General features: G+C 34.1%; 1 protein-coding gene across 2 annotated transcripts in view; it reads right to left on the reverse strand.

Moving 5' to 3' along the window:
- Positions 1–25,885, reverse strand: part of RNF13 (ring finger protein 13) — a 161,367-nt gene that overhangs the window by 49,488 nt on the left and 85,994 nt on the right. For both annotated transcript variants that reach the window (XM_032263432.1, XM_032263439.1), the window contains exons 6-8: positions 22,586–22,676; positions 13,468–13,573; positions 4,857–4,950 (exon numbers count right to left, since the gene is read on the reverse strand). In XM_032263432.1, coding sequence (XP_032119323.1) covers positions 4,857–4,950; positions 13,468–13,573; positions 22,586–22,676 — 291 coding nt within the window. The remainder of the gene's footprint in view (positions 1–4,856; positions 4,951–13,467; positions 13,574–22,585; positions 22,677–25,885) is intronic.

Genomic DNA, 25,885 nt, shown 5'->3' on the forward strand with positions numbered 1-25,885 from the left:
ATTCTCATCTCTGATAAATTAGACTTTAAAGCAACAAAGATCATAAGAGACAAAGAGGGCCATTACATAATGGAAAAAGGATCAATGCAACAAGAAGAGCTAACGATCCTAAATATATATGCACCCAATACAGGCGCACCCAGATACATAAGGCAAGTTCTTAATGACTTACAAAGAGACTTAGACTCCCACACAATAATAGTGGGAGACTTTAACACCCCATTGTCAACATTAGACAGATCAACCAGACAGAAAATTAACAAGGATATCCAGGACTTGAACTCAGACCTGGACCAAGCAAACCTAATAGACATTTACAGAACTCTCCACCCCAAATCCACAGAATATACATTCTTCTCAGCACCACATCACACCTACTCTAAAATTGACCACATAATTGGGAGTAAATCACTCCTCAGCAAATGCAAAAGAACGGAAATCGTAACAAACAGTCTCTCAGACCACAGTGCAATCAAGTTAGAACTCAGAATTCAAAAACTAACTCAGAACCGCACAGCTTCATGGAAACTGAACAACTTGCTCTTGAATGTTGACTGGATAAACAATGAAATGAAGGCAGAAATAAAGATGTTCTTCGAAACCAACGAGAATGAAGACACAACATACCAGAATCTCTGGGACACATTTAAAGCAGTCTCTAGAGGAAAATATATAGCAATAAGTGCCCACATGAGAAACAAGGAGAGATCAAAAATTGACACCCTATCGTCAAAACTGAAAGAGCTAGAGGAGCAAGATCAAAAAAACTCAAAGTCTAGCAGAAGACAAGAAATAGCTAAGATCAGAGCAGAACTGAAGGAGATAGAGACACAAAAAACCCTTCAAAAAATCAATAAATCCAGGAGCTGGTTTTTTGAAAAGATCAACAAAATAGACAGACCACTAGCCAGATTAATAAAAAAGAAAAGAGAGAATAACCAAATAGATGCAATAAAAAACGATAAAGGGGATATCACCACAGATTCCACAGAAATTCAAACCATCATCAGAGATTATTACAAACAACTCTATGCACACAAACTAATAAACCTGGAAGAAATGGATAAATTCCTGGACACTTGCCTCCTGCCAAGCCTAAACCAGGAAGAAGCCGAAACCCTGAACAGACCCATAACAAGGTCTGAAGTTGAGGCAGCAATTAAGAGCTTACCACCCAAAAAAAGCCCAGGTCCAGATGGGTTCACAGCTGAATTCTACCAGACATACAAAGAGGAGCTGGTACCATTTCTTCTGAAACTATTCCAAACAATACAAAAAGAGGGAATTCTTCCCAAATCATTTTATGAGACCAACATCATCCTGATTCCAAAACCCGGCAGAGACTCAACAAGAAAAGAAAACTACAGGCCAATATCTATGATGAACATAGATGCAAAAATCTTCAATAAAATACTGACAAGCCGATTGCAACAGCACATCAAAAAGCTTATCCACCATGATCAAGTAGGCTTCATCCCGGGGATGCAAGGCTGGTTCAACATACGCAAGTCTATAAACGTAATTCACCACATAAACAGAACCAAAGACAAAAACCACATGATTATCTCAATTGATGCAGAGAAGGCCTTTGACAAAATTCAACAGCCCTTTATGCTAAAAACACTCAATAAGCTAGGAATCAATGGAAAGTATCTCAAAATAATAAAAGCTATTTATGACAAACCAACAGCCAATATCATACTGAATGGGCAAAAACTGGAAGCATTCCCCTTGAAATGTGGCACCAGACAAGGATGCCCTCTCTCACCACTGCTATTCAATATAGTATTAGAAGTTCTAGCCAGAGCAATCAGGCAAGAAAAAGAAATAAAGGGCATTCAAATAGGAAAGGAGGAAGTCAAATTGTCTCTATTTGCAGACGACATGATTGTATATCTAGAAGACCCCATCGTCTCAGCCCCAAACCTCCTGAAACTGATAAGCAAGTTCAGCAAAGTCTCAGGATACAAAATCAATGTGCAAAAATCACATGCATTCCTATACACCAGTAACAGACTTAAAGAGAGCCAAATCAAGAACAAACTTCCATTCACAATTGCCACAAAGAGAATAAAATACCTAGGAATACAACTAACAAGGAATGTAAAGGACCTCTTCAAGGAGAACTACAAGCCACTGCTCAACGAAATAAGAGAGGACACAAACAGATGGAGAAACATCCCATGTTCATGGTTAGGAAGAATCAATATCGTGAAAATGGCCATACTGCCCAAAGTAATTTACAGATTCAATGCTATCCCCATCAAGCTACCAATGACCTTCTTTGCAGAACTGGAAAAAAACACCTTAAACTTCATATGGAACCAAAAGAGAGCCCGCATAGCCAAGTCAATTCTAAGCAAAAAGAACAAAGCGGGGGGCATCACACTACCGGACTTCAAACTATACTACAAGGCTACAGTAATCAAAACAGCATGGTACTGGTACCAAAACAGAGATATAGACCAATGGAACAGAACAGAGGTCTCGGAGGCAACACAACCTTTCTACAACCATCTGATCTTTGACAAACCAGACAAAAACAAGCAATGGGGAAAGGATTCCCTGTTCAATAAATGGTGTTGGGAAAGCTGGCTAGCCATGTGCAGAAAGCAGAAACTGGACCCCTTCCTGACACCTTACACTAAAATTAACTCCAGATGGATTAAAGACTTAAACATAAGACCTAACACCATAAAAACCCTAGAAGAAAATCTAGGCAAAACCATTCAGGACGTAGGTGTAGGCAAGGACTTCATGACCAAAACACCAAAAGCATTGACAACAAAAGCCAAAATAGACAAATGGGACCTAATCAAACTCCACAGCTTCTGCACAGCAAAAGAAACAATCATTAGAGTGAATCGGCAACCAACAGATTGGGAAAAAATTTTTGCAGTTTACCCATCTGACAAAGGGCTGATATCCAAAATTTACAAAGGACTAAAGCAGATTTACAAGAAAAAAACTAATAAGCCCATTCAAAAGTGGGCAAAGGATATGAACAGACACTTCTCAAAAGAAGACATACGTGAGGCCAACAAACATAAGAAAAAATGCTCATCATCACTGGTCATCAGAGAAATGCAAATCAAAACTACACTGAGATACCATCTCACGCCGGTTAGAATGGCGATCATTAAAAAATCTGGAGACAACAGATGCTGGAGAGGATGTGGAGAAATAGGAACACTTTTGCACTGTTGGTGGGAGTGTAAATTGGTTCAACCATTGTGGAAGACAGTGTGGCGATTCCTCAAGGACCTAGAAATAGAAATTCCATTTGACCCAGCAATCCCATTACTGGGTATATATCCAAAGGATTACAAATCGTTCTACTATAAGGACACATGTACACGAATGTTCATTGCAGCACTGTTTACAATAGCAAAGACCTGGAACCAACCCAAATGCCCATCGACGACAGACTGGATAGGGAAAATGTGGCACATATACACCATGGAATATTATGCAGCCATAAAAAACGATGAGTTTGGGTCCTTTGTGGGGACATGGATGAACCTGGAAACCATCATTCTCAGCAAACTGACAGAGGAGCAGAAGATCAAACACCGCATGTTCTCACTCATAGGCGGGTGTTGAACGATGAGAGCACATGGACACAGGGAGGGGAGCACTACACACTGGGGTCAGTTGGGGGGAAATAGGGGAGGGATGGTGGGGGGTGGGAAGCTGGGGAGAGATAGCAAGGGGAGAAATGCCAGATGTAGGTGATGGGGAGGAAGGCAGCAAATCACACTGCCACGTGTGTTCCTATGCAACAATTTTGCATGTTCTTCACATGTACCCCAAAACCTAAAATGCAATAAAATAAATAAATGGGAAAAAAAAAATAAATAAAAAAAATAAATAAATAAAAATAAAAAACTATTAGCTAATCCACACTGTATAATCGCAGTGCAGTGCATTTTTAGAAATGTCCATTCATTTATTTATTTTAACATGATATTCTTTTTCCTACTTTTTTTGTTGTTAAATGTTCTATTTTTTAATGTTAATGGTACTAGCAAGTTTATAAAACATTTTATTATTTGAAAAATAAAAATGCAGCTCAACTATATTTTATTGCCCCTTTCTCTATTTTCTCCCTCCACTCCCTACACTTTTTCATTGCTGAATTAAAAAACAGAGCACTTTTACCAGTATATGAAAATGAAGTCTGGGAAGTACCAGCCAAAAGGATTTATCAAGCAGGTATCTGCACTAAAAGCTCACTAAACCAGAGAAACTATATTATAGGGGAAATTTGTATTGGCTATGGTACTATATTCACACCTCTCCTCTAGCTCTGTCAATAGTGGCTAAGTGATATTAAAATTCATAATGTCCCTGACACTCTTTTTTCCTCATTTATACAGGGAAAATAAGAATAGTACACATTTCATAAAAGCATGAAAATTAAGATGATACATGTAAGTGATGATATATAATGGCTACCTACCTATATGTTTAGTTAATACAACACTATACAGTGTTATATCACGGTAGACATAGGAGGAAGAGGGAGAAGTCCGCCTGGTGTAGAAAAATATTTTATCTGCTGACATTGTTTAGAACTAATGGCACATGGTGATAATAATAAGCATTCTGGTTAGTTTGATTATTGTTTTTAAATTCTCTGCAGACTGTGCATCCCTCTCCTGCCTTCCCCAGGTCATCACAGCAAAAGATCACCTTTCACATTCATTCATTCATTCACTCATTCATTAACTGAAAGTCTACTTAGTGTCAGGCATAGTTTATGGCAGGAACCCAGAAGGTAGTATAAGAGTATAGTCCCCATGCATTCTTAAATACACTAAGGATAATAATTTAGAAAACAAATACTCACTTACCTTTCTTGAATTTATGTATGGGAAGTTTCTTAAGTTGATCTTTACGAAGTCTGTTTCTTCTAGCTCTATGTCTATCCTGGACAAATTTTGTGATCTAAAAATAAAAGAGAAAAAAAGGAGTCAGATATTAAACATTCAGATAGAAAGTGACCACTAAAATAACAAATATCTTTTAAGTTTCTGGATAGCTACTGCAAATCACTTCAATTCAGTTAAATTCTAATTGCAATAGTATTAATTAAAGCATTAAATTACATTAGTGATTAGTCAACCCATAAATTATCCCTTGAATTTTTTATTAATTGATCTTGATTATCTTTGATTATACGGACAGAGTCATCATAAATAACATATACCTGTTTTCTTGCAAAAATACAAATGGTAAACTACAGATTTTATAAAGGCTCCAATGGGTAAAACAAAAAAACAAAACAAAAAAAACCTGGAAGGTTAAGATTCCCATACATTACAAACTAATAAAAATTTCAAACATATACTTATTAGTTACTACAGAATAATGAACAGAACTAATGCAGAACACCCTCACTACAAATATTCAGAAATGCTGGATAAAATATACAAAATATTTTAAACTATAAATTGCTATGCGTGCAAGAATAAAAAGGAAGTCCACAGGGCCAAAAATCAAATACCAGAAACACCATCTGTAAAGGAAAAATTTGACTATGTAAAAGTTAAAAACTTCTCTGCTCAAAAGGCACTGTTAAAAAAATAAAAGACAACTGAAGCGGGAGGATTGTTTCAGGCAAGGGGATCAAGACCAGCCTGGGCAACACAGTGAAACCCCATCTCTAAAAAGAAAAAAATTAGTCTGGCACAGTGGCATGTTCCTGTAGTCCCAGCTACATGGGAGGCTGAAGTGAGAGAATCCTTTGAGCCCAGGATGTCAAGGCTGCAGTGATTCATGTTTGTGCCACTTGTACTCCAGCCTGGGCAACAGAGCAAGAGCCTCTCTCAAAAACATAAATAAGTAAATAAATACATAAATAAAATTTTAAAATTAAAAATAAAAGATGAACTACAGATTGAAATATTTGCAAATTGTATACATGATAAGGGATTTGTATCCAGAATATATATATGAAAAACTCTCAAAGCTCAATAATAAGAAATAAAGTTATCCAACAGAAAAAAATGGACAAAATATTTGAAGATACTTCACGATAAAAGACATACAAATGGCAAATAAGCTCTTGAAGAGATGTGCAACATCAGTAGTCAATAGGAAAACAAAAATTCAAATCACAAATAGTATAATACAAGGCACCTACCAGAATCACTAAAATGTAAAAGACTGACTACACCAAGTGTTGGCATGGAAATGGAGGAACCGACACTCTCATACACTTACTGGTGGGATTGTAAAATGGTACAACCACTTTGGAAAAGAGCTTGACAATTTCTTATGAATCTAAGCACACACTTATCCTGTGCCCAACTGTCCCACTCCTAGATATACTTACCCAATAGAAATGAAAGTATATTTCCATATAACAAATGTCCAAGTCAGCTTTATTTGTAATAGCCAAAAACTAGAAACAACCCAAATGTTGATCAATAGGTAAATGGGTAAACAAATCATGGTATATTCACACAATGAAATCTATCTCAGCAATAAAAAGGAATGAACAATCCATGCACTCAATAACATATATAAATCTCAAAATAATTATGGTGACAAAAAGCAGACAGACACAAAAGAGTACAGACTTTATGATTCCATTTATATAAAGCTGTGGAAAACACAAAGTAATCTATAATGACTAAAATTAGATTTGTAGTTGCCTGGGCATGTAGAAGGGTGGGGAGGCAATGATGAAGGAAAAGTTGGAAGGGATGGAAGGAAGGCACTGCCAAACTTTTTAGGGTGGTTAATATTTCATTATCTTGATTGTGGTGGTGGTGGTTTCACAGGCATATACATACATACCTGTCACATATGTATGGTAAGTGTGGTATATACATGTGATATATATATGTAATATACATGTGCATACGTGATATATATAGACATATAAACCTATGTCGAAATTTACCAAATTGTACAATTATGTGTAATTTATGTCAAATCATCCCTCCATAAGTTTTTTTAAAGTTTAATGGTAACCACTGAAAGAACAGCAATATAATATGAATTTTCATATCAACAGGAAAAAGTAAAAATTATTAATGCAAATTTACACAGAAGAAAAATAGAATAAAAATTAAACAACAGAAATTAATCAAAATACATCTGTGATCACAATATATGTCAAATGGATTAAATTCACTAATTTTTAAAAGGCGTGTATCACATTGCATGAGAAAACAATTCCAATCGTATGTTATTTACAAGAAACAAGATTAAAACTGACTGATACATTAGGACAAAAATAAAAGTAAATAAAGGTACAGGATCAGGTGTAGTGGTTTACACCTGTAATTCCAGTACTTTGGGAGGCCAAGGCTGAAGGATTGCTTGAGCCCAGGAGATTGAAGCTAGCCCTGTTTTATTTATCTCTACAAAAAATAAAAACAACTAGCTGGACATGGTGATGCGATGTGTGCCTCTAGTCCCAGCTACTTAGGAGGCTGTGGTGGAAGGATGAGTTGAGGTTATAGTGAACTATGATTGTGCCACTGCACTCCAGCCTGGGTGACAGAGCAAGACCCCGTATAAAATAACCAAATTAACATAAAGAATAAAACAAAATAAAGGTATAAAGATCTACCATGAAAATAGTAAGCAAAAGAAAAACTAGAGTATCAAGCAAAATAGAATTTAAGGCAAAAAGCAACATTAGGAGAGTCATGACAATGATAAAAACAATACCTCATCTAGAAACAAAATAGTGGAATACATACATTCACAAGCTTGGCAACTTATAGCTTAAGCACACAAAAATTTTAGAAGACTATAAACCTGTGCTGTCCAATATGGGTGCCACCAAGTACATGTGACTACTGAGCACCTGAAACACAGCTACTCTGAATTGGGATGTGCTGCAAGTGTAAAACAGACACCAGGTTACAAAGACATTGTACAAAAAGAATGCAAAACTATATTTGTATTAACTGAATGTTGTTATATACTTTAGATTTACTGGGTTAATAAATATAGTATTAAAAATTTCATGTTTCCTTTTTTTAACTCTTTAAATTTGGTTACCAGAAAATTTAAAATTACAATAAAATGTGGCTCATAATACTCCTCTATTCTTAGCACTGCTTCAGAAAATAGAAAAAGAATGCCAAAAATTATTAACAATTGTGGTGATGGTTACATAATTCTGGGAATACACTTAAAATTATTGAATTGTGCATTTTAAATGAGTTTAAGTTATATGAATTATATCTCAATAAAGCTGTTAAAATACTGAAAAAAAAGAGTAGACAAAACAAATTAACAAGTTTGAATTAATGGACATACAACTGCACTCCACAAATCTTTTCACACACAGGGAATTTACAAAATTTAATCAGAAAACCATGCCACAAAAGAGGTTTTTGAAAATAACCAAATAATCCACAACATACAATGTTGTCTGACCTCAATACAACTGAATTAGAAATCAATAGAAAAAAATACATATTTTGGAAATGTAAAACTGTACTGAAATAATTCATAAGTCACAGAACAAATCACAATGAATATCTACGTTTCTGAGGGGGCGTTTTAATCAGCATGCCCCTTTGCCACCTGGTTTCTAAACTTGAGAAATAAGATCATGAACTGGCAAGAAGGAGTAAGGTAAAACAACTAACTCACTGCAGAAAGAAATAGAACTTTTTGTACTCATTTCAGCAGCACATGTACTAAAACTGGAATGAAACAGAGAAGATTCGACTGATCCCTGTGCAAGAAACAGAACTTTTTATTGAGCAATAGAATTATTAGGTTGCCTTAGCCACTCAGACACAGACGACGACAACTTTGGAATGAAGTAGGCCTTCCCCTCACCCTGAAGAAGAATGGCAGAACCAGCCCTGGAGGAGCTGAATGAATATCTATGTCCCAAAGTCTGGTTAATCACAAAACAAAGATGATGGACCTGAGCCAAGTGTGTCCAATTTATTCTTCCTAAGTATGCCACACAGATAAGACACTTTATCTCCTCTAAGGTGGAATGAGTAAACGGGTAGAGAAGGGCTAAGAGTTAGTCATTGAGTTCCCTCTTCACATGGAGTGAAACATTAAGAGTGATAAAGAAACATCCTATATTAAAATGAAAACTTTTAAATTTAAGTCAAATGAAAATAAAAATATTCCTTATGAAAAGTTGTGGGTTTCAGCTAAAGTTACTGTTGTAGAAAAAATTATAACCTAAATGCATATACTAAAAAGAAAAAAATTAGCATCTGTTTCAATAAATAAGAAAAAGAAAAGCAATACAATTAGACAAAGTAAAAGAAAATAATGATAAGAACGAAAATTAATGATAAAGATAAACAGAGTAACGAACTTAGAATTAAGTTCTACTAAAATGTAAGCTGCTTACCATCAGGGATTTTTACCTATTTTGTTTATTGATGAATCTGCAGACCCTTGAACAGTGCCTAGTTAGTTCATCATGGGTGCAGAATGTATTTTTATTGAATGAAAGCCTACTTCTCTGAAGAACTAATAAGGCAATAACTTCTGATAACATTGTGCAAGGCACAGATGAATATGAATAAAGAGTATTTATTCCACAAATAGTAGAAATTCTCTTTAAATTGTTATTTGAGTATATGAATATTATAAATCACTTTATTCCACTACACTTGAAAACAGAAAATTTCATAGAAATATAATTTAGTAGGACCTGGAAAACCATCTGAATGTCTACATAACTATCAAAAAGTCACTAGACCTAGATGATTTTATAGGCATCCTCTACAAAAAAGTAATAGATAACCCCAATTTTATTTTTTAAAAAACTATTTTAAAAAATAAGAGAAAGCTTTAGTTTTATGAAGCTATAATTTCGACTGTCTAGTTATTCTTGTTTTTTTAAATTATAGTAAAATACAACATAAACCTTACTATGTCAACCATTTTCAAGTTACAGTTCTGTGGCTTAAGTACATTTATGCTGTTGTGCCACCATCACTACCATACATTCATAAACTTCATCTTATTAAACTGAAACTCCATACCCATTAAACAACACCCCCTTTCTCCCTCCCCTCAGTCCCTGGCAAGCACCATTTTACCTTCCGTCTCTATGAATGTGAATATTCTAGGCACCTCATATAAGCAGAATCAGAATTTGTCCTTTTGTGACTGGCTTATTTTACATAGCATAAAGTCTTCAAGCTTCATCTATATTGTAGCATGTGTCAGAATTTCCTTCCCTAATAATGCTGAATAATATTCCATTGTATGTATATTCCACATCTGGTTTATCGATTCATCCATCAATGTTCACTTGGGTTGCTTTCACCATTGGCTATTGTAACTAATACTGCTATGAACATGGTGTACAAATATCTGAATGTGTTTTTGCTTTGAATTCTTTTTGGTACATGCCCAGAAGTGGAATTACCAAATCATACGGCAATTCCATGTTTTATTTTTTGAAGAGCTGTCATACTGTTTTCTACAGTGGTTGTTCCAGTCTACCTTCCTACACACAATGATCAAGGAGATTGTCTAGTTTTGAGGTCAAGATTATTCTAGCCCCATTAAATCAAAGCTTTCTCTTACCTGAATATTCAGATTGCTAATATTCTAGTACTTTTACATCTATGTCCAGGTATAAAAAAATTAATCTATATTAGAAATCTGAATAATCCAGAGATGTAAAGACAAAATTTATACATCATAATCAAACAGGATTTAGCCCTAGAATATAAGGAATTTCAAAATTTACAAAGCATGTTAATGTAATTCAACATAAACGTGACAAAAGAGAGAAAAACCAATTATTATTACAACAGATAAAAGACAGACATATAATCCAGTATTCATTTAAAGAAGTCAAGCAAATAAAAATCTGGTTTCTTTATGTCCAGGCTTTTTATGGCTTTTTCACCCTTATTTTACCAAAAAATATAGCACAATGTTAAAAGAGGTACAACAACAGACATCCATTTCCTGCTCTTGACTTTCAATGTTTAAGTTTTTCATCTATATTCTTTATCAGTATAAGGATATTTACTTGGTTTTCCAAGGGCATTTTTGTTTGTTTGCTGTTTGGTTTTCTAACTTTCTCTCTACTTTCTTGCTTCTACACTGAAACCCTAGAGGAATCAACAAAAAAATTACTGTAATAGAATTCATTACATGATTACCTGATTATTAATGACATGATTACATGATCATTAATGGCATGATCATATGATTAATATATAAAAATCAATAATGTCCACTGATCAAACCTTGCTTTCTAAATACAACTCTCTAATTAAAACAACCAGGGGTCCTTGGGAAAAGGTTTGATGCTAGGGCTGGGACAAGAAAAATGTAAGATGAATCTGAAGCATCTTATAGTATAAGATAGCAGTAAAGAAGTGCTTAATAAATAAAAAGGATAGGGTTGAATCAAAGGAACATATGATCCAGCCTGACAAGAGCCAAAGTTAAACAATTTAAAAACAACTGAAAAACAAAAATAATGTATTAATAGTACTGGATTATAACCTAAGTGTAAAATAAATATACATGAGTGCATACTAATATAAATGGTTGACTAAATAAATAAATAAATGTGGAGAAGAGGACAATCTTCCTTGTAGAAGAATTTCAAATAAGGTAGATATGACCCCCTCTAGGAGGTGAAGTTCAATTTCTTCCCTTTCCCAACTTAAGGGTGGACTACACTCAGTGCCTCACTTCTAAAGAAAAAATAGATTAGAAAAAGGAAAAAATATTAACTTTATAGTGAAGAAATTTAGCAAACACTACTGTAACCAAGGGATGAAGTTCTACGGATATTATGTATCCCCCAAATATGATGTGATGCGAAGGGCACTTCACCTCCATGATATTCTCTTGAAAAACCTGAAGCCCAGTCTAATCATGAGAAAAAAATCAGGTTGAGAGCATTCTACAGGATACTTGGCCAGTACTCCTCAAAACTGTCAAGGTCATGAAAAACAAGAACAGCAAAATTGTCATAGACCAGAGGGAAGACAGGATAATTAAATACAATGTGGTATCCTGGATTTAATCCTGGAACAGAAAGAGTACATTAATGAAAAGCCTGGTGAAATCCAAAGTGTGGAGTTCAGTTAATAGTAATGTACCAATGTCAGTTTCTTAGTTTTGACAATAGTCTCCTGGTAATGTAAAATGTTAACAATGCGGGAAAGTAGATGAGGGATGAAAAGGAATTCTTTTCTTTGCAAACTTACTGTAAATCTTAACATTATTCCAAAATTAAATGTTTATTAAAAACCAATGCTCTAATACTCAATTATAAGAATTACCAATTATAAAATATAATTTCAAAAATCTCTTTTTTTGGTAGCAAGAAAAGATTACTATATGCATAATAAGCCTAAAATAAGACATGCAAAACACTTGTAGGAAAAAAATTATTTAACTGATGGATATGAAAGACCTAAAAAAGTAAATTTAAAAATACCGTAGCATAATAGGAAGACTGAACATTTTAAAGGTAACATTTAATCTTTAATCTATGAAGTCAATATAATAAAAAATGTATTGAATATTACAGTAAATCTTTATGACAAAAATGTTGGCAAGAATGGTGGGACTGTTTCCTATATCTGTCCAAATAGGATACAGAGGGATTTTCAAACTGCTTCTGTCTTCAAGTATTTTGATATTGCACATCATGTAGCCTCTAGAAACTTCTACTATACACCTCTAAGAGAATGAGAGTGAGAAACACAAATACTACCTTAGTATTATTACATAAATAATTTTGACCTTGCATACTCACTAATAGTCCTGTGATCATACTTTGATAACCACTGTGGATAAATAATATGTCATTCCCTATCAACTTTAAGCTCTCACATTATTTTTTTCATACTTTAATATAAAAATGTTCAAACATACAGAAGAGTTGAATTTTATAACAAATACTCATATATCCACCTGGATTCTATAATTAACATTTTACTATGCTTTTTGTCGTATCTCTATTTACCCATCAATAAATATTTTTCCTCTTATTTTTTTACAAGGTATTTTAAAGTAAGTTGCAAATATCAGTGTATTTTCCCCAAACTACTTTGGCATGCATATCATTACTCAGTTTAGTATTTTTTTTTTTTTTACAGTTCTTTTGCTTTCTTTTGAGGTAAAATTTACGTATAATGAAATGTACAACACAATTATGTAATTTCATGAATCCAGACAAATACCATGTATTTGTGCAACCCACATCTCTATCTAGATACAGAACATGACTGTCACCCCCCAAAAGTTCCTCATACCCTTTTCAGTAAATCGCTCACCTCTCTCTAACACCCCAGAAGAAATCACCATTCTGACTTTTTCTTACTCACACTATCTTTGTCTTTTCTAGAACTTCATGTAAATGAATTTATACAATATGTACTCTTTTCTGTATATACGGTATAAATTCTCACTCAATACAATGTTTTTAGATTCATCCATACTATTTTTTTAATTATTAAAAGTTAATGTACCTACCATGAAAATGACTATCAAGATGAGACAGATGCCCACTATGATAAGGAAGGGAATTAGGTAGTATTCCAAAGGAAGACTAAATTCTGGAACTAAGATAAGGTGGCCCCTAGAAGAAAACCAAAATCAATAATTGAGAAATGAAGAGTTGTCAAATTATGATGTTAATTAAAAATAGGAAAAAATATTTTTTAAAAACAGACATATAGACATTACAATTAAATCCGCTATACCATTTCATTTTCTAAAATATGACTTCCAATAATTTAAGGAATGCTTTCTACATCTTTAAGTCTATTTTACATATTTTTCCTAAGAGTATACCTACATGATTAAACTGGGTAAAGAAAACCAGCCAATCAATACTGTGTCTATCCTGGAGATATTTTATTTATTTTATTTTATTTTATTTTATTTAGAGTCTCACTCTGTTGTCCAGGCTGTAGTACAGTGGCATGATCTCAGCTCATTGCAACCTTCACTTCCCAGGTTCAACTGATTCTTCTACCTCAGCCTCATGAGTAGCTGGGATTACAGGCTGGCTAATTTTTGTATTTTAGTAGAGACGGGGTTTTGCCATGTTGGCCAGGCTGGTCTTGAATTCCTGACCTTAGGTGATCTGCCCAACTTGGCCTCCCAAAGTGTTGGGATTACAGGCACGAGCCACCACACCAGGTCTAGAGATGTTATTTACTGAATTTGGTAATCTGGGAAAAAGTTATATTTTATATGTAAAATCATGGTAGTTCCTTGGGTATCAACAAGAACCTCCACCTCAACCAAATTACTGTTCATAAATTCTTCCTATGGAAAAATTCTAGAGTCAGTACTGATAGAAATTCTACTCTTTCCTCCCTATCTGCTTTACATGTATCTGTTGTACCAGGTACAATGGATACAGGTCCTATACCCTACAATTGTCTGTGAGATATAGAATGAAAAACTGATCAAAGATTTCATAAGAGTTATGGCTTCCTGTATATCCCCCACCTTCTCCACCACTGGACTGAAAAAAACTACAGAAATGTGTATGTTATAATGTGGGGAATAGGAAATGCTACATGCCTTAACTCTCATTTGTCATTAACCATGTTATTACTGTGACATTATCATTATAAAAATTGACAGGGACCCAGGAAATAAAACTGTAATCAGAATAAGCACATCATTTGTGTTGCATGAGGAAATTTTACATGGCATCAAAACTTTGCATTAAAAATATCCTTAGTTTAGGGAAGAGTCTGTATAATATTCAGTAATATGACAGATCACTCCACTGGGTTCACTGTGCTACTAGACTAGTATGCTGCCAGCAAAGCTACTCTGTTATCCACTGCTAGTTAATTTTTTAGGTAGTGAAGCCAGGTATTTCATAACAGAAAGGTTCAATGCAAAACAAGAGTTCTCAGTATAAAGAAAAATAAAAACGATTTACTCCTTTCCACGTACAGAGGTACTTAGGACACCACAGTACTTACTTAAGACAAATAACATGAAAGCAACTTCTTTCCGAGGCTATTTTTAAATCTTCATGCTATTATTTATTATATACACATACAAGGGGCTCTATCAAGCTTCCACAAACAAAAAAGATAATACTAGGAATTTCCCTCAAATAAGCTTTCTAAAAATTGCTACGATTGCTAGCTTTTTACTTCAATCACTTTCCAGCAGAATGGGGGATGACAAAGGATTTCATACACATTTGTATAGCCTGGCACAAAATACTAAAGTAACTAATATATCATCAGCGTAAAAAAATGAAAATCAGCAGCAGCAGGGCCTAAGCTGCTGTATTTGATACCATCTTTTCCAGCATGAGGCCAGCCAGCTCTGCAAATAATATCCCTGTTCTCAGCACACACACTCTGAAACTGCCCTGAGCCAGTGGTACCACTTTTAAGTATAAGAGCCTTTCCATGAGATGCTAATCTATAACCTCCCTACCCCACAGCCACTAACATGCTATAAATTAACCTTGTTGGGGTTTGGAAGCCAGACTATTGCATATCCTAAATTCAACCCATTGTAACTTAGTATCTCAGCAGTAGGAAGGCTTACAACTTTCATATTCTGTGTTTTTCTTCTCTTTTTGTTTATGACTTCCTAAGACACATTCAGCCTTGATGAGATAAACAAATAAATCCTGTCCTATGAGACAAGCCCCAGTGTTGCTCAGAATAAACAGAGCTGCTAGGTGAGAAGGAGCAACCTAAAAGAACAAATCAGGAAGTCCCAGTGAACTAGAAGCTTCCTTTGTGTTTGTAACTATAGAAATGGAATCAATTCCAGAACTTCCCAGTCAGCATTGTGCTAAGATTCATAGGCCTGGGTTCTAAATCTAATATTCCACATATCCTATTAATGCTTTCCATTATAAGCTAAATACCATTTTAGTTTACTGTCAAGGATTGTAGGATTGTGAGGATTTTAAAGGGTCAACCATTGATAAAAGACTTTGAGCAGTGAGCTGAGATGGCACCACTGCACTCCAGCCTGGGTGACAAAGTGAAGCTCTGTCTCAAAAAAAAAAAAAAAATTTTTTTTGGTTTCGAGCATCTTCAATCAAAAGCTTAATGTACCTTCCAGATACTGTTCTTTTCTTAACCAAACTGCTAATGATGGATGTGGTGATAGTGATGATACTGGAAACTGTAACAGAACTATAACAGAATTTCAGTACTTTGTCTTCATTTCTACTTCTTCCGTCAGGCCCGGTCTCCCACAGCTGAACTTTCAGACTCATCCTTGCCCTAGTCCCAGATTAATCTGTATTTGAGGAAGAAGGTATTTAAACAGCTTCAGTAAGTATCCTACCACACTGCCTCCATGTCCATGCCTAAATACAGCACATCTTAAGAGCTCTGCAGCTAAGATCTGATCATTGAAGCAGAGTCCTAAGCAACCCATAAAATAAGGTCTTATTTTTCTTTGTGTGACTTCCCAGGCTAATTTCAAACCAGCTGCCTAGGCTTAAGCTTTATAATAACAACCTGTCTAATTTCCCCATTCTTCTGTTGACACATGAAGTCTTGTCTGTTCTTTCTGACATCCATCCCCCACCAATCAAACTACTGAGCCTCAGTGGATTTATAGCCACACAGCAGAGCCTTCTGTCCTAGAGATCAGCTTTCTAAGCAACAACCTATTTTCAGCCCAACTGCTGGATATCCCCACTATTTCAGCTGATTACTTGCTTGAACTTGCTCCTTTCAGACAAAGCTCACAGCTGCCTCATTAAACATCCTGCATCCCTTAATAAACAAGTTCAGTGCTCAGCCCTGTGTCCCTATTTGTGGAGCTCCCTGTTTTGCTGCCAGTACACTGCTCTGTCTTCTTGAGGAATCCTGAGGTAGCATAAAAGCAGTTTAATTTCAGTAGAATTTACCAAATATCTACTGTGATGTAGTCTTTGGGCCTGGTGCTAGGGATTAAATGTGAAAAAATAGAATCCCTAACCATCAGAGAGAATATAGAAATCTTAGAGTTGAAAGGAACCTCAAAGTTCTTTGTTCTAACTCTTCATTTTCAAAAGAGAAAATATGTCCATGAAGATTAAATACCCCCCAAAGGCCACACCCCAGCAATCCCTCCAGTATACCTCATTACTCACTCTGATCAAAAATAAGCGTTGTCTCTGACTACAACTTGTAAAAATTGTATGTTATCCAGTAATTTGCCTTCCCTAATAAAAAGCTACAAAATGCTTCTAGAATTTAAGTTTTTAAAAGACCAAAATGGACAAAGGACACCAAACAGTTTATAAAAATGTTCCCTATGAATAAAGAAATGCTAATAAGACCAGCTCATCATTTTCTTCTTGTCAGACTGGGAGGTCATAAAAAAGACTGATAATATATATTTCTGACAAGAGTAGGGGAAAACATTGGCTTTCCTAAAATGTTGGTGGAAACATAATTGGTTCAACCTTTTTTAAAGGGCAATATGACAACTGTTTACTGAATTTTAAAACTGTTTCTCCTTAATAAAAAAAAATCCACTTTTAGGTGCTTTTGCTAAAGAAACATTTGTGCATTTGCATATAACATATGGTCAAGGATATCATTATAGCACGTTCTATAATACACAAAAATCGGAAGGATAATAAGAGTTAACATTTATGAAGCATTTACTATGTCCCAGGTATTCTTCTAAGAATGTTATTCATGTGTCTAATCCTTCCAGCAATACTATATGCTATTATAGGTACTATTATTGTTCACATTTTAATGAGGATAGAGGCTAAGGCCCAGAGATAATGAATTTTTTGTTGAAGGTCACACAGCTAAGAAGTGATGGGTATTGCAAAAATTTTTTCCCATTCTGTTGGTTGCCGATTCACTCTAATGATTGTTTCTTTTGCTGTGCAGAAGCTCTGGAGTTTATTATAGGTCTTCACATGTACCCCAAAGCCTAAAACGCAGTAAAATATATATTTAAAAAAAAAAAGTGATGGAAGCCAGGATTTGAATCCACATGGTTCCTACTCCAGAGGTCATGCTTATAGCCAGTGGCTTACTAAGTAAATTAGGGTATTTCTAAACAATAGACTATTGTTAAATCCAGAATATACCACCCTTTTTAATAGTAGTTAAAAGAATGAACAGTAGCTAAAAAGAATAAAGTACAAGAAAACAGTAATTGATGAATACTTTATTAATATGATAAAAAACTAGAATCTTACTTAAAGAGAAAATGAAAAGCTTTCTCACTAAAGAGAGTAACAAGAGAAAGATGCCTATCTCCACTACTATTTAACATGGTGTTAAAGTTATTACCAATGCAATTAGATAAGGGAAAGCAATTAGAAGCATAAGAATTGGAAAGTAAAAGATAAAACTATTCCTATTTATATGAAAAAAATACCACCAACAGTAAGAGCATTTAGTCAAATTGCAGGTTATAACATCAATACTCAAAAATGAGCTTTCAGCTGTACAAATAAAGGCCAGTTAGTAGATATAATGAAAGAAGAGACTCCACTTATGATAGCAAACAATACAGTACCTTGGCATAAATTTAACAAGAAATGTTTATCTCACATAGATTTTGGACTAAAAAAAAAAAAAAAAAACTGAATATATAAAAACAGAATTGGCTGGGGGTGGTGGCTCACCCACGCCTGTAATCCCAGCACTTTGGGAGGCTGAGGCAGGCAGACTGCTTGAGTCCAGGAGTTCAAGACCAGCCCGGGCAGCATGCTGAAACTCCATCTCTACTAAAAATACAAAAAATTAGCTGGGCAAGGTGGTGCATGTGTACAGTCCTAGCTATTCAGGAGGCTGCAGTGGGAGGATCATCTGAGCCTCAGAGATCAAGGCTGCAGGGAGCTGAGATCATGCTACTGCACTCCAGCCTGGGCAACTAGAATGAGACATGAGACACTTTTTAAAAAAAGAAAAGAAAAAGCAGAATTGAACAAATAACAGGACATACCAAGCTCTTGACTAAGGAGACTTATTCTAAAAATGTCAATTCTTCCTAAATTAATTTATGAATATAATATAATCTCAATAAAAATATCATCAGGTTTTTCTGAAGCTAGATCAGCTGATTATTAAATTCCTTTGGAAGGAAAAATTGGAACCTTCATACATTGCTGTTGTGTGAATATAAAATGATGAAAGCACTTTGGGAAAATGTCTGGCAGTTCCTCGAAGTATTAAACATACAGTTACCATATAATGCAACAATTCCATTCTAGGTATATACCAAAGAGAAATAAAAACATATGCACATGTAAAAATGTGTACTAAATGGTGGAAAAAAAAGCATTATTCATAATAGTCAAATTGTGGAAACAAGCTAAATGTCCACCAGCTGATGTACAGATAAACAAAATGTAGTATATCTATATAATAGAATACTATTCAGCAATAAAAATAAAGTATCAATATATGCTACAACATGATGAACCTTGAAAACATTACATTAAATGAAAAAAAAATCACACAGGAATATATATGATTCCATTTATGTGAAATAACCAGAATTATTTCTTATGCTTTAAAGCTATTTATATTTTATTTTTTATAAGCCTTTTAAGCCTAAGAAAAAGTGCTAAAATTTGCTTGTAATCAGAGAAATATACATGAACACTATATTAGAATACCATTTGTCATCTATCTGATTTGGCAAAATTTAAAAAAACCTGGCAATGACTTTGCTAGTGAGGCTACAGTGAAAGAGACACCCTCATAAACTGCTGGCATGACCCCTTATGTATGGGTATTTGACAATATCTAGCAAAAATACATATATATTTAACCTCTGAACTAGCAATCCTACTTCTAAAAATCTATTCCAAAAGTATACTGGGAAAAAATGAAAACATTTATGCATAAGGTTATACATTACTGCATTATTTATAATTACAAAATAATGTAAACAATTCAAATGCTGATCAACAGGGGACTGGCTGATTAAACTGGAACATCCACAAAATAAGAGTTCTATTCAGCTATATAAAAGAATGAAGACTATCTCTATCTACTCAAGGATAAACTATTAAGTCAAAAGCAGGACAAGGAATAGTGTTTATGTAGTAAGGGTAGAAGATAAGGGAGAAGATATATATATTTTTTCCTATATATTTTTAAATTTAATGAACTAAAGAATATATTAAAATCTTTTTTTAAATTCTAACTTATGAGGTAAGATTAGGAATAAGATGGACAAGATGGATGATAATTAGAATCTGAACTTCTTTGAATATACATTGTTTCATTGATTTTGACCTGAAGTTTATATATAATTTTTAAAATCACACTTTGAGGTAAGAGGAGCAATCTCTAAAATCTAAAAACAAATGAATCACATAAACCTGTGTTTTCAATTGATGATATCGGCACACAGACTATTTCACTTATCTTTTAAAAAAATAATTTGCCTGTAGCACCCAGCTACTGAAAAGGCTGAGGTAGGAGGATCACTTGAGACCAGGAGGCAGAGGTTACAGTGAGTCGAGATCATGCCACTGCACTCCAGCCTGGGCAACAGATGCCTGTCTCAAAAATAATAATAATAATAATGTGACTTTACTTATTTATTATGATATACTCTAAGCAGAGAAAAACTTTTTTCAAATGTTGGTAATAACATACTTCTTCTAAGTCTGTTGTGTATATACTGTATAATTAGAAAAGAATACTGTGTTGATGTCTTTCAGCATAGAAAAATAAAATACACATTTAAGATCAATAAAGTAAAAATTCTAGACTCTTGAATTTAAATAGAAAGTAACAGTATATACTCATGATTTACTGTATCTTTAAAAGCCATATATATTTCCTAGTTCTGCCCATTAAAAGAAAGAGAGGGACTTGAGGGTGAAGCAGGTAGGTAAGTAGTAGACAGATAATAAATAGACAGACAGATAAACAGATGACAGATAGACAGATATAGATCTTTATGTACAGCTCTATAACTCCTTATGCACAATTCTAAAATCCAAAAAGCTTTAAAAAATAATGTTTGTAATTCATTTGCTAGTCAACTTGAAATGAACAGACATGAAAAAAAAATAGCCATATATTTACTGCAGATACATTAATTTATTTGATTATGGGGTGTTACCTCAAATTCTATTTGGAATGTTATTTAACTTTTTAAAATTTAAAAATTTTTCATTGCCACAATATACTGTCCCCAAGAGGTGGGATAAGAGTTTGTAAACTTGTGTTTGCCTAGAAAGGGTCAAACCATTAAGCAAATAAAGCAAGTTACAAATTATTATGTATTGTATGGTTCCATTTTATAAGCACATGATCACTAATTAATGTCAATAATCAAATATGGGGAAAAAGGGCTTTTAAAAAAACAGTAGTTGTTAATAGTTTCATACAGGGACTTTCACTTTGAATGTTTTATATTTCAATTTTTCCATATTTTGCTAGCATGTATATATTACTTTTTAATTTTAAAAAGTATGGTCTTATAATTAAAAATAAAAGACTCTTTAAAATACACATTAAAATATATAGAAGTATTCTAAATGAGGGAGCAACACTGAGTTAAAAGCAAGTACTAATTCTCCCTTTTTAATATGGCTGACAAAACACCACCTTGCATAATTGTTTTTTGATACAACTTCCAAAATTACATTCCTTAACTATGTTCTGAGCATATAATATGTGAACAGTATTTTTAATATCAACACTGTAGTGGGGAAATAACAATAACAGTAAGAAAACCTTGCCCTCTTCTTTTTTTATGCATTTTCAAACTCAAATATTCATGGATTTCTTTTCCCCCTAAATACTTAAAATTGGATTTCATTGTGCCAGTTTCCTCTTTTGACAAATGTAGATAATAAGCGATAATAATAACAGCCACTAGAGGGTTGTTGTGAGGATTAAATGGATAACAAATGTGTAAATCTTGCTTTTATGAGTGCCCACTCTTGCTAAATGCTCAATAAATACTAGCTGCTTTTATTATTATTTTTGTTGTTCACTAAGTCAAAAGTCTGTTACAGTCCACTACGTTTTGGGGATCTGGAAGAACCTCCGAAGTGTTCATCATACTGTTTTCTATATATTTTCTATATTAGAAATATTTTCTATATTAGATAAGACAGCTGTGCCTTAAGTTAATTTGAGTCGGTATGTTATCTTGGTAATGAGATTTTTTTTGTGGGGGTAGGGGAGAAGAGTTTTATATAAAAGTTTTCATTCAAATCAAACTTCTAAAACTTGAAAACTGACTTTTTGTCTTTGTAAATGTTAGTCACTTAACACAGTGTTTTCGATTCCGTGTTTATTATATATAAAATATCTTTTTAATAATATACAAACATTTCTTAATAGAAAATGTCATATAAACATAAATTACATTATTTTAAAATACTAGTAGTTTGATTAAACTGTAAAATGAAAAGTTACCTTATCTTATTAGCAACAATGGTGCCCTTCACTAGCATGAATATATTTTCAACATAATCATACAAAGTAAAAGCAGTAAAATACTTTAAAATACTATGTCTTAAAAGCATAATGACTTAAAAAGGGATAATTTAGCATACAGAGTTCATTCTGAAACATAATCTTGATTACAATATCATATAATTCTACCCTAATATAAAGAATATTAAGCAACATGATGTTTTTATATCCTTACTCACCCTTTTTCATATGTGAATTCATCTTTCAGAGAATTAGCTGATGATTCACCAATAAAGACAGATGGAATGTCAATTTTCTTTAGTATTTCAACTGTATAAAAGAATAATAAAATTATTCTTAAAAGCCCATACTTAGTGTATAATCAACTTTCTTCATAATAGCAGCAAATGCAACTGCAAACAATTACAATCAACTTTAATTGCCTATTGCTTGATTTTTCCAGATTGCAGATTTTACTTATCATCAAAATGGTTGAGAAACATAACATTTACAGTAACAAAGCTAACATTTTGCACATATACATTACCTGAATTGTCTCAATAATCTATGAGATTGAGATGTAATTTTTATTTTTAATATTTCCATTTGATTTTTCCCTCTCTAGACGTAATTTATTAGAGAAGAAAGATGAAGGAAGAAATTCTAGGTTTCCTTCCCACACATAACTTAATTACTAAATGAAAAAGAGAAAAGCTTATTTTACGTACCCATTTCCAGGAGCCAGAGAATATAAGAAAAGACAACTTCGCAGCAATCTAAAAAGTAATACCACATTTCTCTGGCTTTCCAGAGAAAGGCTGACAGGAATTGAGAAGGGGAATAGAAGGGAATAGAATAGGAAAGCTGGGTAAATTTCTACTTCCTCATAAGCCTGGAGCTCATAGCAAAGCTTTGTGTTTGATTGGTATCTTAAGATATTTGACTCTTATACCCATATTCAAAACCAAAATCAAACACCACCCAAAAAGAATTTTGTAAAAATTACCCATTACTCAGGAACAGAAATAAAAACAATCCTCTTAATGTGCGAATAGAAAAAGCAGCCTCATTATTAGCTGTGAGTTAATTCAACACATTTGGCTTTAGAGAAAGCCCATTTGTTCCCTTTTTATAGTTTTCAAAATAACTTTGTTCTGCGTTTTAAAAACAATGCATATTCACTATGCATTTAAAAGCAGGGGGGGAGGCAAGTAAAGAAAAAGAAAACAAAACCATAATCCTTCCCATCCAAGGACAAATGTTTTACGTGAAGTAATAAGCAGTTCTGTAAGTTGCGACAAATACAATTATAACCACAACCACAATTATGATCTAGAATGTTCCATCACCCACCAAAATTCCCTCATATAGTAAACCCCTCCCCTTAAACCCATAAACCACTGATCTATTTTGTTGTTGTTGTTTTCATCCTTATAAAGACAAAGTTTAAAATCTCGATATACTTGGTAGAGTAAGGTTTTTTCCACTTCTAGATTATTTTATGCAAATACAAACATTCAACTCTCACACATTCTCTCTCTTTCTCTCTTATATACACACAGACACACCAGGAAAAAACATGTAAGCCCCAAAGCCCAAATGGGCAGAAACCAAAAATATTAGTCAAGAAATATTTAATCCCTATTTTTATATCAATGTGATCAATATAATTTTATTTTTTATATCAATGGGATCACGTAATTTTTTAAAGTGCAAGCACTTTTTCTACACAATGATACAACTCAGATATCCTGTTATGTCAATAAATACAGATCTACCTCATCATTTATTTTTATTTATTTATTTATTTATTTATTTTAGAGACAGGATATTGCTACGTTGCTCAGGCTCCAGTGCAGTAGCCACTCACAGATGCCACCATTGAGTACTACAGCCTGTAACTCCTGGGATCTAGCAACCCTCATGTGTCAGCCTCCCAGGTAGCTGGGGCTACAGGCACTATTTCCTTTTTCTTAATAGATGCAGAGGTATTAAGACCAAATATATTTTTCATATTTAGGAGATATTTTCTATCTTGCTAAGATATTTTCTCTACCACATATGAGTTTAAAGCTTATTTTGGTACTTAAAACTTGGAATTATATACCCTGTGTATGATGCTTTATTCGTTCATGAAGATGCTTTTGGTTTGTAACTACTGGCAACAATATTGGAAGTAACCTAGCTTCTTTGAATTACGTTATCTAAAGAGATGCAGAAAGCGTCTTACTTTAATAAAATGATTAAGAAAAAGGTGAAAATACTGTATGCAAATATGAGTACCATCTTGAAAATGGCAACATTATCTACCGAAAACAAAACTAAGTATGTTTTACTTCAAAAAATACTTCTAAAACACTCTAATTTTGATCTGTAAAACAACTCAGTGAAGTATATACTAACAAACAAAGATAAATTATAATTTGAATGACCCAACCCCAACTTCTCCAGATTCATATATCCAATTGCCCATTCAGTATCTCCATTTGATTGCCTAATAGATGTTTCAAACAAAGTTTCTCAATTAAACTCCGAATGTCTCCTTTCCCTCAATCTATCAACTCTATTTCTCATCTCTGTAAACAGCATAGCCATTCACTTCATTTCTCAGGCTAAACATCTTGGAGTCACCCTTGACCCCTCCTTTTCCCTTACTCCCTATACTAAATCCTGTCAATTTCAAAATATAGCCATATTCCTATCACTTCTCATTACTTTAACTACTATTACTTCAAACCACCATGACTCTTGCTTGGCTGCTTCAGCAACTTTCTGAATATTCTCTCTGTTGGCACTTTTGCTCACCTTTCACCTTCAGTGTTCTCTCCAAATAACAGCAAAAGCACTCCTTTTATAAAATATGTCATATTACCTTACATACCTGTTTAAAACTTATTTATTTATTTGGAGATGGAGTCTCACTCTGTTGCCAAGGCTGGAGTGCAGTGGCACGATCTCAGCTTACCACACCCTCCACCTCCCAGGTTCAAGTGATTCTCGTGTCTCAGTCTCTCGAGTATCTGAGACTACAGGTGTGCATGCCACCACAGCTGGCTAGTTTTTTATATATTTAGTAGAGACAGGGTTTCACCATGTTGCCCAGGTTGGTCTCAAACTCCTGAGCTCAGGCAATCCTCCTGCCTTGGCATCCCAAAGTGCTAGGATTATAGGCCTAAGCCACTGTGCCCAGCCTAAAACTTATTTAAAATAAATTCCAAAGTCTTTATCATGGCTGACAAGGTCCATCATATTTGACCCCTTGCTCCTTTCTCTAATCTTATCCCCTGCCACTCCCTCCCTTGTTCACTACTCCAGCTATTGTGGCTTTATGCCATACTTTGGAAACAGCAAGCATGCTTTATCTTCAGTTGTTGTGCTTGTTGTTCCCCCTCCTTGGAATACCCTCCCCTTCAGAAATCTGCATGACTCAGCCTTTAACTTTAGATCTGTGCCTAAATTGCAATACCTCACAGAAGCTTTCTCTGACCACCCTATCTAAAATAGCTGTCTTCCTTTCATCTCTGTCATTCTATATCCCC

This window comes from Sapajus apella, unplaced genomic scaffold (assembly GCF_009761245.1).
Source record: "Sapajus apella isolate SASKATOON/1434 unplaced genomic scaffold, GSC_monkey_1.0 scaffold4, whole genome shotgun sequence".
Classification (NCBI taxonomy): domain Eukaryota; kingdom Metazoa; phylum Chordata; class Mammalia; order Primates; family Cebidae; genus Sapajus; species Sapajus apella.